General features: G+C 42.8%; 1 protein-coding gene across 1 annotated transcript in view; it reads right to left on the reverse strand.

Moving 5' to 3' along the window:
- Nucleotides 1-1,544: 1,544 nt before the first annotated feature.
- The window catches only part of LOC311080671 (uncharacterized protein), a 37,640-nt gene continuing 22,137 nt past the window's right edge, over nucleotides 1,545-17,047 (reverse strand). The window contains exons 5-10 of the mRNA XM_084110755.1: nucleotides 11,603-17,001; nucleotides 11,333-11,510; nucleotides 10,763-10,980; nucleotides 10,248-10,520; nucleotides 9,979-10,085; nucleotides 1,545-3,040 (exon numbers count right to left, since the gene is read on the reverse strand). Coding sequence (XP_083966881.1) covers nucleotides 2,823-3,040; nucleotides 9,979-10,085; nucleotides 10,248-10,520; nucleotides 10,763-10,980; nucleotides 11,333-11,510; nucleotides 11,603-17,001 — 6,393 coding nt within the window. The 3' untranslated portion in view covers nucleotides 1,545-2,822. The remainder of the gene's footprint in view (nucleotides 3,041-9,978; nucleotides 10,086-10,247; nucleotides 10,521-10,762; nucleotides 10,981-11,332; nucleotides 11,511-11,602; nucleotides 17,002-17,047) is intronic.

Raw genomic sequence — 17,047 nt, forward strand, 5'->3', positions numbered from 1 at the left:
CATCAGTTCAACGTGCTGTTTAAACTCCATGCATCGGGAAGATTCCGTGACTCCCAATCCATTCATGGTGCAGGCACTCCGGCAGCATCCATCTTCGCGATTCACTCTGACACCATGTATTATTTAGAAAAAATGACCAGAGTCTAAGATCAGTTTAACACATGCGGGTCTCCACATTTTATTTTCTTCAACCCCCCCAAACCCACAGCTTCACATACCACTTAATTCACCCACTGCCCCCTAGAGCATATATTCAGGAACTCCCTAACATATATGGAATTACAAGTCTTTATTCAAACTTGAATATTACAGTGGACAGCATGAAGTATTACGGCCTTCATTGCTCAGAGAACGCAAGTCAATGGATTTTTTGGGAAAGTAAGTCTGACCAGTTAGAAAAGATATAAGCGAGTCAGACCAGTCTGAAGGTCTGAGCTGAGTTTGGTGATGCATTTAAGTTCTAGGCGGAGTCAATTTCTCATAATAATAATAAATAATAATAATGTTTAAATATGCTGGCTTTCTCAAGCCAACATAATAAAGAAAACTCAGAGAAACATTGACCAATTCAGTATGTAATAACATTGTATTAGTTTTATAATAAAACTAATAACATTTTAAAGGTATGCCGTGCTCTTCAACCGACATGATTAAAATTAATCCCAAACCTGGTAATTTTGTCAGTATTAATGTACGTTCACTGATTCTAGCTTCTCTTTTTTCTGTCTCTTTTTTTTCGTGTGAACTGAGTAGGCTACACATGCTTACATTCATAAATATAAACTTTATTTATATTAAATTTTCTAAATTATTTATAGCTTACATGTGTCACACACGCCTACCTGCCTTTTGATGTAAATAAAAGACGAGAGTGGTAAATGTTACGGACATACTATCATGGTACAGTTCAGCCTGTTATTGATTTTTATTTCCACTTCCATTTTAAAGGGATGATTCCGTAAACGGAACGGTTGTTAATATCATGCATATAGCCTACTCCTTTCTCTTCATTCTCTCCTTAACTACCTTAAATTTCCTGATATGGGGCGAAACTCACGTAATCTCAATTTGAGAAGTGTAATCAAACGTGCCCCCATGATATCTCTCCTTCACTCAGTCGCTCTTTAACCGTCCAAGGTATTCATTCTGAGGATCAATGCACATTACTAAAATTATCTATTTTAATTTTCTTTGGCTACAGATAAAGTTTTTTTCCGCGGCCGCGCTACATTTTAAAAGTAGCCCAAAAAATATTTAATATTCCCGCGACTGCATTTTCCAAATAGCCCAATTCAGCGGGAAAACCGTGTCCATGCCAACATTGCTTACGGGTGAGTTACTGCCACATACATATTGTTTTTCCACTCATTTATTTGTAATAACAAATGTCGTTAAACCAATATATTTTCTCATAATAACGAGATTAAAATGACTTTTTTTTTCTTGTTGAAATTTTCTTTTTTTGTTTGGCCGTTAAATAAGTGATTTCTGTCAATATTTACTATAAAATTAATTAATAATTACTCCATTTATGACACAGAAGTAAAAAAGAAACATTTTATTGTCAGATTTTTCAGAAAACGACAGTTACAAGTATAAATCCAACATCATGCAGATTATTAAGAAAACATTTTTGCAATACATGTATGTATGTTCAGAAACTCGCCTTATTTCACTGGTTATGAAGAATTCCGGGATTATAAATTCTGCACGGTTTTAAGTATTATGATTTCATAGTTTTTAAAGTTTTAATCAGAAGAAGCTTAAAATAGGGCATGCTCCGGTTCTGAGCTGTAATGCAAGCATCTGTATACTAAAGAGAAGCTGAACATTTGCTTTTGGATTTTATTTGTTATATATTTTCAACATTTAATCACAACCCAACACCAATCTTATATTTGGAATACAATACATGTTTTGTGGAATAACCCTGTAATACTTTGACCTTGTACATGTTTAAATCCCGAACCCAAACATTAAAACATTATCATCATGCAAACTGAAGTGGCACACAAGTAAAATAATAAAATTTTATTGGCAAAAGTTTCAGAAAATGAGATCAGTTATAAGTATAAGTCCATTCACCAGCATCATGCAGATTAGTAACAAAACATGTTTTACTATGTGTAAAATTTAGATTATTAAAAACAAATTTCACTGATTATGAAGAATTATATGATTTAAAGTAAAATACAAGTAAGTTTTCAATAGAACTTTTACTGATTTTGAGTTTTAAATGCTCTTATTCTATCACTCCTTCCTAGAAATAAATGCTTAAAATTACCAAATAGGTGATCTATTGATCACCAATAGAACAAGTCACCTTTTTTGGGGGGGCAGAGATTTCCTATTTATCATCTTCACCATAATCATGGTTTTGATTATGGATTTCATTACTGTTATATATTTTTGTAATTTATTCACTCAACTCAACACCATTCCTCTGTTTGGAACTCAATTCATGTTTTGTGGGATAATTCTACATGTTTAAACCTCAAACACACTCATTAAAACATTATTACCATGAAAACTGAAGTAACTACAATAAAACATTTTTTTTTAATCATATTGTCATTTTTTTCAATAGAACACGTTTCTAGACATTTTTACTGATTTTGAGTTTTAATGCTCTTATTCTATCACTTCTAGAAATAAATGCTTACAATTACCAAAATGATCACCAATAGATTTGCTAAAATGCTTTTTTTTTTTTTTTTTTTTTTTTGCGGTAAATGCGATTTTAGGTGTAGAGATCAATCATTTGCTACTTTCTATAGCCATCACCACCATCTTCATCATGAAGTGTTGAAGAGAACACACGTTCATTTTTCCTTGAATCCCTGCAGAAGTTTTCCGTACTCCTCAGTGTTGGTGTCCTCGTGCCGATCCTGATTCACCCACTCATCCAGACGCTCGCGCTGCGTCTGATCCAGGATTCCCACACGGCTGTACTCCGACACCAGGTTTCGGTATCCTGCTTTATAGTAGCCTCGGATGCCTTCATCCGACAAAACGCAGCTCTGAGACAGAACGCTGTCACCTGGAATTACACACAAGAATATTATTAAGTGCAGCAACTCGACAGCTCTGTTAATCTTAGGGTGTATTCACACCAGGAAAGTCCGCTAGATAACTTGCTTTGGTCCGGACCAAATACAGAGTTGATTTTTTTCTTTTTGGTGTGGTTTGCTTTCACACTGCCCTTTTTGCAAGTCAACCAAAATTTGTAAACAAAACCACATGTGTGCTAAGGTCATCCATTCACTGGACAGAAATTCTCAAGCAGGAAGTGTAAAAACAGGCAATTTATGGAGATCTTTCATAGTGCAATTTTTATTCTTTTACTGATTTGGTGTTATCAGCTACTAACGCAATATGAAGAAACTTATGCGAAGTTTGCGAAGACGAAGATGTGCTGCAAGACGCTTGTGGCGGAGAGAACTGATAAATATAACTCTCTTAACTGATAAAGTTCAAACATTATGAGTGAAACAGTCAGTAATAAAATAAGAACAAATACACAAATTACAAGCAGAGATCAATACTAAATTACAAAGTTACAAAGTCTAACAGTAGTAGGCTATTCAGGTACAGAACTTACTAATTAGGCCTAAATGTAAAATAACACTATTTGATCACTGTAGAAATTAAAAATAGTTTCATCTTTGTTAAAGCTGTATTTTGTTGTTTTATTAATATTAATGTCACAGACAACAGTGGGAATATTGGGTGTCTGCTGTCACTTTAAAGGGATACTCTACCGTTCTCTTACGAGAGGTCTCTCGTACTGCGTTTGAAAAACGCTATGGGGAAAACCTCTTTTCCACGAAATACTGAAGCCAAAAAATTATCCTATAATTTTGCATTGTTGTAAAGCAGCACACAGCCATGGGCGAGACGGCTCGCTCGCTCGCTCATTGGCTGCTCTGCGGCAACTGCATTAGCCTATCGAGCGAGGCCTGAGGTGACGTCAGGCCAATGAGGGCGCTTTGCGCCCTCCGTGCCACTTCCCGCCGAAACGGGTGTGGCCTAGCCCTATAAAAGGAGCTCGAAAAGGCTGATTCACAGATTTTTCATCTCTTCAGCGAAGCTCACGCATCGCTGGATCACTTCAGAAGCCGCGCGCCGTCTGAGAAAGCACCTTCAGCGGGACGAGCCACTTCAGAAGCTGCTGGCCCACGCCACCTTCACCGCCATTCCAGCTGCGCTATCCGGCACCTATATCCTTTCTCTATACTGTGTTTTTTGTGTATGTACCATTTAACACTAAAAGAGCTGGGCGTCTTTTTCAAGACGCCCCCCTTTCCTAGAGGATCTCGCAGCTCTCGCGCTTGCTGACGGCGACCGCCCTCACTCCGAGCCAATTGCCTACGGTGACTCTGAGGACTCACCTGGCATCCTTCTCCGAGGCTGCTCCTCCTGGAAGCGGACGGTCGGGGTTAGTTTTTCTTTACGTTACAAGAAAAGCTACCCTGCCTCTGCGCGCGTCATTCACCGGCGAAAGGAGAAAAGAGTGTTCTTAGTCCCGCTTTTGGCCGTACTGGCCTCTTTTCTCTCACATTTCTCAGTTCCCTGTTCGGCGACTGGAAATATAATTTGCAGCAAGCGAGTCTGTTATAAACACGCACGCCTGCCAGCAAACGCCGAAGAATACATGTTGACACTCAACGCATCCAAAAGCCTGTATCTTCACTGTGGCCCAGTGGTAGATTCTTAGGCTTTCGCGCGGGAGACCCGTGTTCGAATCCCGGGTCTACCGGCAGAAAATATTTATGCCGCCAAATGCAAATCACTCTGTCAGTTCCCTGAGAGGCGACTGCAGATGTGTTTTTGCAGCCAACGAGCACGTGGTACAACCTGCGCTCGACTAGCCGCCGCCCCGCTCCGCGTGGGCCACGGCCAAGGATTTCGGTGAAGCCCGAAGCCATCCTAGCACGCCTAGGAAAGCGTCGGTGTCCGAGCCCCACCGTGGCCGGACTTTCACCGAAGCCCGTCGCTCGTTCAGTTCCAAGACATGTGACTGTTCCAGTGTATTCTGCAGTGCACAGCTGCTCGCTTGCCTGCACACAAAAGCCTTTTACGGCTCAGGTCGATCGCGCACACAACATAGTAAACGTGCCCACTGCCTAGTGCCCACAAACACTATGTTATGCATGTCACACGGTTTCTGTAAAAACGAAACCTGTGCGCGCTCGCTCTGTTCAGACAGACAGCGCGCCCAATGCAGTAAATGTGCCCGCTCCACCGCGCCCACACTTACTCACAGACAGCATGAGTCCTACGGGACTCGCTCAGCCCTCCCTCACTCGGTTAAGCACCGTAGCGGGGTCGAGAGCGAGCGTTCTGCCCGCTGTGATCAGCGCGCTCCCCGCCTCGAATGCCACAGGCATCACGCCTATGTTACAGCACACCGAAGCGCTTCTTTCGCCCAGCGATCAGAGCGCGCTTCGCATCCAGCCCTTAGCCAACCACGCAGATGCGTGGGCAGCGCTTCCAGGGGTTTCGGAATGGGTACTAGACATTATAAAGAGAGGCTACTCGCTACAGTTTTGTCGACGTCCTCGCCGCTTCACAGCGCGCGTCGAAACTACGGTGAATTCAGAAGTAGCACACCTACTTCGTGCCGAAATATCAAAACTGATGAGCAAAGGGGCTATAGAGCCTTTATCTCAGGCTCAAAGCGAAGGGGGGCTGTACAGCAGATACTTCCTGGTTCCCAAAAAAGACGAGGGTTTCAGACCCATACTGGATCTAAGACAGCTGAACAAAGCATTGGCGAAACGCAGTTTCAAAATGCTCACGACCAGAAAAATCCTTGCGCATATTCGCCGAGGAGACTGGTTTATGTCGATAGATCTGAAGGACGCGTATTTTCAAATACAAATAGCGTCACGTCACAGGCGATACTTGAGATTCGCCTTCGAGGGCCAGGCATACCAGTACACAGTCCTGCCGTTCGGCTTGTCCCTAGCACCCCGTACGTTTACGAGGTGCATGGACGCAGCGCTCGCACCTCTCAGACTTCGAGGCATGCGAGTGCTGAATTATTTGGACGACTGGCTGATTCTAGCTCAATCACGATCGGAGCTCGTGGAGCACAGGGCCATTTTACTCGATCACCTCGAGAATCTTGGTCTCAGAGTCAATTGGGCGAAGAGCTGTCTGAACCCCAGTCAAACGATATCGTTTCTGGGCACAGTTCTGGACTCGCAGTCTATGATAGCGCGGCTGTCATCACAGCGCGTGCTAGACATTCAGCGCGCAGTGAGCTCTTTCCGCTGCGGTGTGATCGTCCCGCTCAGGGGTTTTCATAGGATGCTCGGTCTCATGGCCTCAGCATCTTCAGTTCTTCAGCTGGGCCTGCTCCGCATGCACCCTCTGCAGTTCTGGTTGAAAGCGCGAGTACCGCGCAGAGCGTGGACATCCGGTCAGCTGCGTCTCAAGCACCTGCGCTCGCTGAGAGCAGTGCATGTGCCTGGGCTCCAGAACCTGGGACCAGACAGACTGTCCAGGAACAACATTCCGACGGGCGAATGGTCTCTACACCCGCAAACAGTCCAGCTGTTGTGGGAGAGATTTGGCAGAGCGGAAGTGGACCTGTTCGCGTCTCGCGAAAACGCTCACTGCCCCGCGTTCTTTTCCAAGAGCGAAAGCGCGCTGTCCCATACGTGGCCGCGCTGTCCGCTCTACGCTTTTCCCCCCGTCTCTCTCCTGTCTCAGGTGATAGAACGGATTAGGGAAATAAAATGCTCAGTGCTGCTTGTAGTGCCGCTCTGGAGGAACCAGCCATGGTTCCCAGTTCTGATGCAGTTAGCAGACACTGCCCCATGGCCAGTGCCACTGAGGAGGGACCTCCTCTCTCAGGCCAGGGGTTCGATTTGGCATCCTCACCCGGAGTTGTGGTCCCTCCACGTGTGGGCGCTCAACGGGTACCCGCTGACCTCTCAGTGGGAGTGCTAAATACTATCACTCAGGCTAGGGCTCCGTCTACCAGACGGCTCTACGCTTCGAAGTGGTCGGTATTCTCCAGCTGGTGCACAGCTCGGGGTTTTTCACCCTTCGACTGTGGGGTGACGGAGGTTCTCTCCTTCCTACAGGAGCTGTTGGATAAGGGCAGAGCCCCTTCCACGCTCAAAGTCTACGTGGCGGCTATCGCAGCGTTCTCTAAGACAACGCTCGGTCAGTCATTAGGAAGGAACGATTTAGTCATCCGCTTCCTCAGGGGAGCTAGGAGGCTGAATCCTCCCAGACCTTTTTCAGTCCCTAAGTGGGACCTCTAATGTTTTGGAAGCCATGAAAGGTGATCCTTTCGAGCCTATCCAAACGATTAGCCTCAAGCATCTGTCTTTCAAGACAGTGTTTTTGTTGGCTCTCGCTTCAGTGTACACGCGCTCTCGGTGAGCGCGGTGTGCTTAGAGTTTGGGCCAAGCGACTCAAGAGTCATACTCAAACCTAGGCACGGTTACGTTCCAAAATCCCTCAACACGCCGTTTCGGGCTCAGGTCATTTCCCTGTCTGCCCTGCTGGTGTCGGGCGAGGAAGGGGACGCAAGCTCTCTTTGTCCAGTTAGGGTTCTAAGAGCTTACGTGTCTCGCTCGTCTGTTTTCAGACAGACTGAGCAGCTATTTGTCTCGTTCAGTGGACGTTCCAAGGGAACGGCTGTTTCAAAACAGACCCTATCCAGGTGGATAGTTGATGCCATAGCGCTGGCGTACACTGCCAAGGGCTCACAGTGCCCATTGGGTGTCAGAGCGCACTCCACGAGAGGCGTCGCCTCTTCGTGGGCTTGGTCTAGCGGGATTTCCTTACAGGACATATGTATGGCGGCAGGCTGGGCCTCGCCGTCTACATTTATAAGGTTTTATAACCTTGAGGTTCCCGCCTTGCAGGCTAAGCTATTGTCGGTTTTAACGAATCAGTTCTGTCTGATTGGGACGCTGAGATCGTGAGCGCTGCGCGCTGCCAACTGTTATACTATGGGCAGTATTGCGTAAGACCCACATTTCCACATTAGTTCAGGCCGTTTCGGCGGGAAGTGGCACGGAGGGCGCGAAGCGCCCTCATTGGCCTGACGTCACCTCAGGCCTCGCTCGATAGGCTAATGCAGTTGCCGCAGAGCAGCCAATGAGCGAGCGAGCCGTCTCGCCCATGGCTGTGTGCTGCTGCAACGCGCTTTACAACAATGCAAAATTATAGGATAATTTTTTGGCTTCAGTATTTCGTGGAAAAGAGGTTTTCCCCATAGCGTTTTTCAAACGCAGTACTCGTTCCCTCTTCTAGAGAGAACTGAGGTTACGTTAGTAACCGAGTACGTTTTTTCATATTAAACTATGTTATTCACTTATCTAAGACGAGTTGATGCATACCTCTCTCATCTCAGTACGTGCACTTAATAGCTCTAGCGCGCGGTGACACTTTGAAAGCACTTAGCTTAGCCCAGTATATTCAGTGGTATCTAGCAGCAATGAATTTAGAAGTGACCAAACACATAAGCGTTTTCCCTATTTAAAAACAGTTACACGAGTAGTTATACGACCAAGTATGGTGACACAAAATAAAATGTGGCGCTTTTCTAAGCGGGTTAAAAAGGATAACTATGATGTATGGCGTAATAGCACTTTTGGAAGTACTTCGACTGGCGCAGTAAAAAGTCACGCCTGATCCTCTTTCCACTATTGACAGAAGTGAGAGGAAGAGGATCCGGCGAAGTACTTCCAAAAGTGCTATTCCGCCATACATTATAGTTATCCTTTTTAACCCGCTTAGAAAAGCGCCACGTTTTATTTTGTGTCACCATACTTGGTCGTATAACTACTCGTGTAACTGTTTTTAAATAGGGAAAACGCTTATGTGTTTGGTCACTTCTAAATTCATTGCTGCTAGATACCACTGAATATACTGGGCTAAGCTAAGTGCTTTCAAAGTGTCACCGCACGCTAGAGCGATTAAGTGCATGCACTGAGATGAGAGAGGTATGTATCAACTCGTCTTAGATAAGGGAATAACATAGTTTAATATGAAAAAACGGTAGAGTATCCCTTTAACACTGAACTGCACGGAGCAAAAAAAATAACAAACATCATGGTTTCTTTCTCAACTATGACAAAACCGAGAGAATACTTGAATGGAACATAATTTTGCGTGCATGTGTCCATTCAAGGGCAAGGAAACGCTATCTAAAACACGCTTCTCTCTCTCTGCGTGCGTGTGCACGGCTCTGGTCACAGAAGTCCTGATTTTCGCCTCTTCTTCTGCATTTAAAATGTTTGAATGTGTAAATTAGCAAGACAAAACACATCGAAATGATCAACTTTAACTCTATGATGGTTACATTTAGCAGTTAATCCATAAATCACATGCGTGCCGAACTGTTGGGCAGCTCGTCCGTAGGGATATCACGGATCAACTGGGATCCGTTGCACCCCTAATAATGTATAGGCATTTCATCACCCCAAATTACATGGTAAAAATCGGGATTACAATTGGGTCGGTTCATGTTCACCGTCCCAGAGTTCGCTTGGAACCGGACCGAGACCACCTGTTCAGCTGGGTCTCAGTACAGTTGTTTGGTCAGCCGAGTACGATTGCTTTGTTCACACCTGCCCAAAAGATCTGCACCAAGGGGGGAAACGAACTTGAGTTTGATTCAATCGAACCAAACAAGGCAGGTGTGAATACACCCTTAGACTATCAGTCGCGTTATGCTTTACATGTAATATTATGTGTTGAATTTACTGTCTTACTACTTTGTCTTCCTCTGATATTTGCACTACATGTTGATTGTGTTCACTGCTGTCTGTGACTTCTGTAATGTTTCACCGAGGCTGCTATTTCATTCCACTGTATCAAAAACTCTTTAATCTCTCTAATCTAACTTGTCAAAGATGACATTTTCACCGTATGACTGACAAATCACGGTATCTGCTGGAGGGCATGTGTTATACATGTGTTTTGTAGGATTAACACAAAGTTTCTTACCTAGAGCTTCTCTGAGCTTTTGTGAAGTAAACGGGTGATGAAGAATCATGCAGTGTTTCAGCAGAAGCTCCACGTCTCCACTAATCATTGAGTCTGCTAGAAGTTTCCTGTAAAAGCAAATTTAATTTTTTTTTTATGAAATAATCAACTACCTAACATTTGTAATGCTGCATCTAAAATGTTCAATCTTCAATACTTCTCCAAATTCCTGTAGTGTTCATTCTGTAACTGTCTTGCATGAGCACTTGGTCCGTAACTGTGAACGTTACCTGGCCATCTGTGAGCGGCTGCTTGGGCCTGTAGTTAAAGCTCGTCTGTGATCTTGTCCCAGAACCTCCATGGCAATCAGGTTCAGTCCGTTATTATCAGTCTTTATGCTGCTGATCAGTTTATGAAGCTTAGGGTTTTTATTTTTAAACTTGCTCTCTGAGTTTGGGCCTTCTATGATCGTCAGAGCTAGTCTGATGGAGTCCTTGGGTGGAATATGGCTCGTGTTGAGTGTCCCTGTGTTGTTCTTACTGGACCTCCGAGCACTTTGAACGCTGTCCAGAGAGAATGAGAATTAGTGACAATGTATTGGATCTTCCTCTGGCTTCTGTTGCTGTCTAGAATAAATGGATAAATGACACTCCTGGTTATCTATACTATTTGTTAATAGTTAAATTTGAATTATTTTTATATAAATATTTACATCAGGTTATTCCTCTTCCTTTTTTATTTTCATGGATCTCTGTACTGTTGTGAATAAATAACAGAAACCCCTTTCAGCAATCAGATTCATTACCTGTTATATTCGCCAACTAATCCAAGATGGTACATTTTGATGAGGATACGTATGTCACTTCTGATGAATTTAACACTCTGTAAGTATTTCTGCAGTGCGACATCCGTCTCCTTTTTACTTCCTCTAGTTATGTCATATTTCCTAGGGTTTTTGTGACTGAAGTCGTATCCTCTCTGGAGAATAAGCATGGCTTTGTACGATTCAATGTTTGTCTGGATCTAATGAGAAATTAAGAGTGTGAGATTAAACACAGTCACCTGCACATGTAATGAGAGATGATCCGGATGGAGTAACACTGTACACTTAATTATTTCTCAGGAATGGGATTTTCATCCATCTATTTTCCGTACTGCTTATCATACACAGGGTTATCTATCTATCTATCTATCTATCTATCTATCTATCTATCTATCTATCTATCTATCCATCCATCTGTCTATCTGTGAAACAGCAAGTGATTTCAGTACATCAGTAAATATCAGCAGATCAACAAATAAAATCTGTCTTTTGCACTCAGGATGTGCAGAAGTTGTTCCATGAAAGAATCAGAGACAGAAATTGTGTACTCACCTCATTTTTCACTTTCCCACGTAGAATCAATGCTTCCTTCTTTGGGTCTTCTGTCTTGCTGCCAGTTACCTGTGCTAGAGCATGATAAAGAGCACTCTGATGATCCGAGTTAACGCTGATTATCTTGCCATCATCCTGCACAATGTCAAAATGGCCGCTGTACAGCTGTGCATCAGCTCTGTTTTAAAAAAATAAAAGAAGTTCATAAGCATTTAAATTGCAATGTATTTATATATGTGAACTGTATAATGATCTAGTGGTTAGTCTTACTGTGATGTATGTTGGGCTCTTGCAGATTTGGTTAATCTCAGTTTTATATCGCCAGCTGATTTGCTGGTTCCTGGGTAACGTTCCTCAGTGAGCTGTTTTCCATTTTCATCAATGACAGTGAGCTGAATTCCTTTTCCATTGAGCAGGTTACTTTTTGTGAGCACGTACACATCAAGAGCTTTAACAGGCTGATCAGTTTTGCACATTTCTTCTGTATACTGCATTAGTTTTGTTTTGTCCTCATCTGACAGCTGTTCCACTTCCTTGTGGCTTGCAGATTTTTTGTTGTGTTTTTCCCTCTGGTCATCAAAGAAACGCTGAGTCTTATTTCTGCGCATGACCTTGTCTACCGCCTTTCCTGCAGCACTATTCAACTCACTCTTAAATGTGCTGGTCATTAAAGAAGTCATGTGTTCAGAACAGGAACTGATGAATTGCTCAGAAACTTTCTGTGCGATAATCTGTAGTAGTTCTCCTTTAAGGCGTTGTACATCATGTAAATTGTGACGTCCATCTTGGTCATACTTTGTCATGTCTTTCTCAAGCTCACTGATGCTCTCCAGTAATTCAGGAACAAATTTCTGGTCTATAATCTCCTTTGTTGGTATGGCTCCCAATATTTGACAGAGAGTTGTTGAGTACTCAGCTACTTTCAGAACCAGCTTTGCTGTTTCAAGTACACCTGACAGTTTTGCCTTTTTCATAAGCTCTGTTGCTGCTTCACACACCTCAGAAAGTTTGCTGATAACGTCCCGTGCTTTGGTACAGTCCAGAATGATAGAAGGAATTATCTCTTCGCAGAGCATACCAACCGATTTTTTTATTTGGTTCTCATAATTCTGGTCAATCTTGAAATTCTCTTTTTTCAAGGCAGCTTTCGGAACGCCTGAGCTGATGAATTCGACAAGAGTCTGATCCAGTTTCCGGCTCTGCTTCACCGATGAAGTAACAACATTCTCAAAACTGCTTTGTAAAATCTTCTTAAAGATTTCCTGAAGAGCTGCATCGATTGCGTAGTTCATGGCAGTGAGCACAGACTTTTTCCCGATTTCCTGAACTGCATATTTAGTCGCAAATTTTAAGTTCTGTTTGACCACTGTTGAAGATGTCATGTTTTTCATTGCAGACTTAAAAGATTCTTTACCGAGGGACGATAAACCAGACTTAACACTTCCTTTGAATGAGGTAAACATTGCCTTTCCTGATTTGATGAATTCAGAAGCAACAGAAGAGAAAGACTTTGTACCATTGAGGAGACTTTTTGTCACTTTAAACACTGCAGTAACTGCTTTCTTGATAACGCTAAAGCCAGCCGTTAGCAAAGCAAGCCCGATGCTGATACTCTTAGATATTGCCCATGACACCCAATCAAATGTGCCCTTTATCATCCCCTCTATTCCACTGATCATGTCAGAAACTCCTTCAGAAATCAGGCCCATTCCAAACTGACTGGCTGTTCCAAATGTCAGCGCACAAATAAGAATCCCAGCGAGAACCTGCACCACCCCGAGTATGAAACAAATCAAAGCATCGATGCAAAACTTGGGCTTCTTTTTCACCTCAAAAACAACACCGAGGCCATAGTCGTATAACGATCTCAGCTCATTAGTGATGATGAAGTTATTTTCTTTAGACAGAGTGTAGACTGAACAGTCCTCTGTTATGGCGTCACTGTTGTTTTTCTCCAGCTCTTTAAGTTTATCCAATGCATTATCAATGTACGTCTTCCAAGACTTAAAGATGTTCATTCTGGCCTCCATTTGACTCTGAAAGTTGTTGTTGTCTGTACTCTGATCTTTGTTACCAGTTACTGATAAGTTACAAGAGACCATTGTGTTTGAGACTTCTGAGACGTAGACGTCAATGGATTTCTTTGCGTCTTCCAGCAGTTTCATAGCTTCTGCTTTATAGTTACCCTTACCGAGGTTGATGGTGATGTACGCCTGGTTATAGAGGGCCACAGCCTTGTAGTGTGGGTCAAAGTTAGCAACTTTTTGCCAATAGGATTCGGCTCCAAATGCATTGTTGGATTTGTCGCGGCAGTGTAGATCAGTTCTTACAATTGCTTGTTTAACGTGATCATAGAAATTATCGCATTCTCCTCTCAGCAGCTTTCCACTTGTTTCGTTTATTGCCCTAATAAGATCTGCTTCAAGTTGTCTGAAGTCATCATGCCTATTGATGTGATCTTCGTGAAGGGTCAACCACAAGGCCCAAGATTCTTTCAAAGCGTTGATGGCAGGCTGATAATCAAACTTAGGCTGATGATGTTTAAAGCAATCAGGAATATTACTGAGTTGCATTCCCATGGGGTCCAGTTTTTCTTGCTGTGTGTAATGTCCATCAAAGTTTTTCAACAATGTACAAAATGTGGAGAACAGATTTTCCTTTAGGTTTATTTCAACCAGCTCATCACTTTCCATGTCATGGATTCGTTTAATTTCATAATCCTCTCTTAGCTGGCGCATGATTTCCACAGACTGACCTTGGTAAGCTGGTGCGAGATGATCACAGTTCACAACCATCTGGACCATCCCAGGATTGCCTTTCCGAGATGTACGACCAAATATTTGTTTCTCAACTCTTCGGTTGTGTGGAAAGTGAGTAAGTAGAACGAAAAGACCACCACACTTATTCACACTTTCATCAACCTTGATGTCTGTACCCCGTCCTCCGAGATTTGTAGCAATGATGATTCTGCCTGCACAGAATTTCTCTCTTTCAATGTTGTGCTTCTCACTGATTGTGTACAGAGTAATCTGTTCTGCCTTAAATCTGCCGCCGCCTTGTATTTTCTTATGTAGTTCATCTGCTGTTTTAACATCTTCACAAATTAACAAGACAACTTGTCCTCTCTCTGCTACTTTCCATGAAGTTTCACAAATGGTCTGGATCCATTGGTTATTCCCACCTTTCACCTGGACAACTGGAAGCTCCACCATCCTTTTATGGCGATGTGCAGGTACAGCGTAGCTCTTTGCTTTATAATGTCTTGCCAGAAAGTCCTGATCTGCCTTACCTCCTAATGTACCAGAAACACCAAATATGCCACTCCCACTGAGATACCTTTTAAAATAATGGAAATTTGACATGTAATTTGTCACGTTGGATATCGGTGAAATTGCAAGTTGGTGCTTGAACTCCAAGAATTGTTGCAGACCATTTCCCCACTTCTTGTTTTTCTCCAGAACACCACTCGCTTTGAAGTCCACTGGAATTATTGCATTATACTTGCCTTTGTCATGGCTGTCAGCAACTTCTCTTTCAGCGGCCAGTGAGGTGTCGATCATGTATTCCCGGCCCCGTGACATCTCAACAGCCCTTAGTGCATTCTCAACAAAAACTGGTAACTGATTCTCAACATAACTTTTCAAGAAAACAGGGATGACAATGAAGTTGTTGGATTCTTTGGTTGTTTGGAGGTTATCTGAGTACATGATATATGACTTTATTGTGCTTACAGTTGCATCAATGAGGGATTTCTCAGACATGATTTCACACGCTAGTCCTCCTTCTAGCAGTAGCATTTCAACATTAAGGTCACCTTGTTTTTCCTGAGCTTCAAAACATTTAGCTTTCTTGTTCTCTAACGAATAGCACTTAAACACTGCACTTTTCTCCAAGACCTCCTCAAATATACTCAGAAGATCGTACTGTTGTGAAACTCCAAGTTTCTTCAAGACTTCAGATAATGCTTTGGACATTCTGTCCTCATTCCCATCATCATCATTTTCTTTCTTGGTCTCAGCTTGACGTAACATTTCAATATCCTCCTGGGTGTAGAACCCCAAATTCACTCCGGGTAGCAAGATCTCATTTGCTGAAAAGCTGTCTGTTTCCTGTCCCATAACGGCTGCTGTAACAGCTTTATGAAAGTACTGTATCCTTGTCGCCCATTTTATCTCCCCTGTTTCAAGCATTTCAACTGGTTGACAATTAGATATCATGGCCCATATGTTGGAAAGGACTTGCTCCACATGCCTAAATCCACTAGATTCATGTGACAAGAATGTTACTTGAACTCCATTGTCCAGGGTCATGTAGTCCACTTCATCCACTATTACAAGCTCAAACTGTCTTGTACCGCGAGTAGTCCTCTTCTCAAATTCCTGTTTAAGTATGTCTGCTGCAAAGGCTCCCACTGTGCCATATACTATTTGTTGCCTGTAAGCATCTTTAAGACGTTCCTCTTGTTCCTCTGGTGAATAGTTACTTAAGTAAAGTGGAGGTATTACAGATGAGGTGACACCAAACATTTCAAAAAACCTTTTCCACTCTTCTTGATCTCGTTGGGCAAGAAGTGGAGAGCTTGTCACAATGTCCACTTTGGTTCCACGAATGGCCAGGATTGTTGCAAACATGGCTAAGATGCAGGACTTGCCCTCACCTGTGCCAATCTCTAGAAGACATCCTTTATCTTCTGTCAGCTGTGCCAGGAGGAGCAAAAGCAATGATGCTAGTTGTGTACATCTTGGAAAATAGCCTTGAATCTTTGTGTTCTCTTTCGTGGTTATTGTTGAGCAGTCTTGCACTGCTATTGACATTCCAATTAATACGTCTTTCAGAATGTTGATATCTGGGTTTGTAAGATTAAGGGAGGTTATCTTCCTTTTCAAATCAGTGATTTGTTCTTTAGTAAGGTCCACCAATTGATATTTTGGGAGTTCCGACTCTACGTATCGAAGCACATCCTTCAACAGCACCAAGACTTTCTCTGGGCAGTTTGCTTCACGAAGTTCCTTCACAATTGTGTCAGCGTCTTTTTCTTTGTCGTTTTTTATTTGTTCTTGAAGAAACATTAAAGGGTTTTCATTCGTAAGAGCAGAGAGAACGTGGATGCAGTCCAGGTGGTAGGTTTGTGCTGTGTGGAGAACTGAATCGAGTTGATCACATTTGATAGCTGGACTTTTGCAAATGAAGAGCATTATTTCTGTTGGTGTCCAGATTCTGTTGAACAACATTTGACCCAAAATGTCCCTACTTTGTGGTGAAAGCTCTGAGATCATGTCAAGTACATTTAATAAAATGTGTTCTGACAAAGTTGGATTTGTGGCATTAAGCTGCTCCACCAAACCCAAGAGAAAGTCATACTTCTTCTCCCAGCCAAGCGGCTGATCTTCATCATCTTTGGCATCTTCAGTGCTACTGTGCAGAATGAACTGTAGAGATGCCTCGAGAACTGTGAGCTTCTCTGTAAGAGACAGTTCATTATATCCAACAGCATGATCAAAGGTAAACTGAGACCCTGCTGAAAGGTTGTTTTCTCTACAATGTTGAACTGCAAGTTCATTCTGGAGCGTCTTAATCCTGTCCCAAATCTGATAGTGCTGTATCTCTTTATCTTCTGTGATCTGGTACTTTAACAAAAGGTCTTTGAATTTTTCTTCAACATCATTATCCTACATAAATGTGCAAAACAAAAATGGATCTCAGTTACAAGTGATG

This window comes from Abramis brama, assembly GCF_963993115.1.
Source record: "Abramis brama genome assembly, chromosome: 4".
Classification (NCBI taxonomy): domain Eukaryota; kingdom Metazoa; phylum Chordata; class Actinopteri; order Cypriniformes; family Leuciscidae; genus Abramis; species Abramis brama.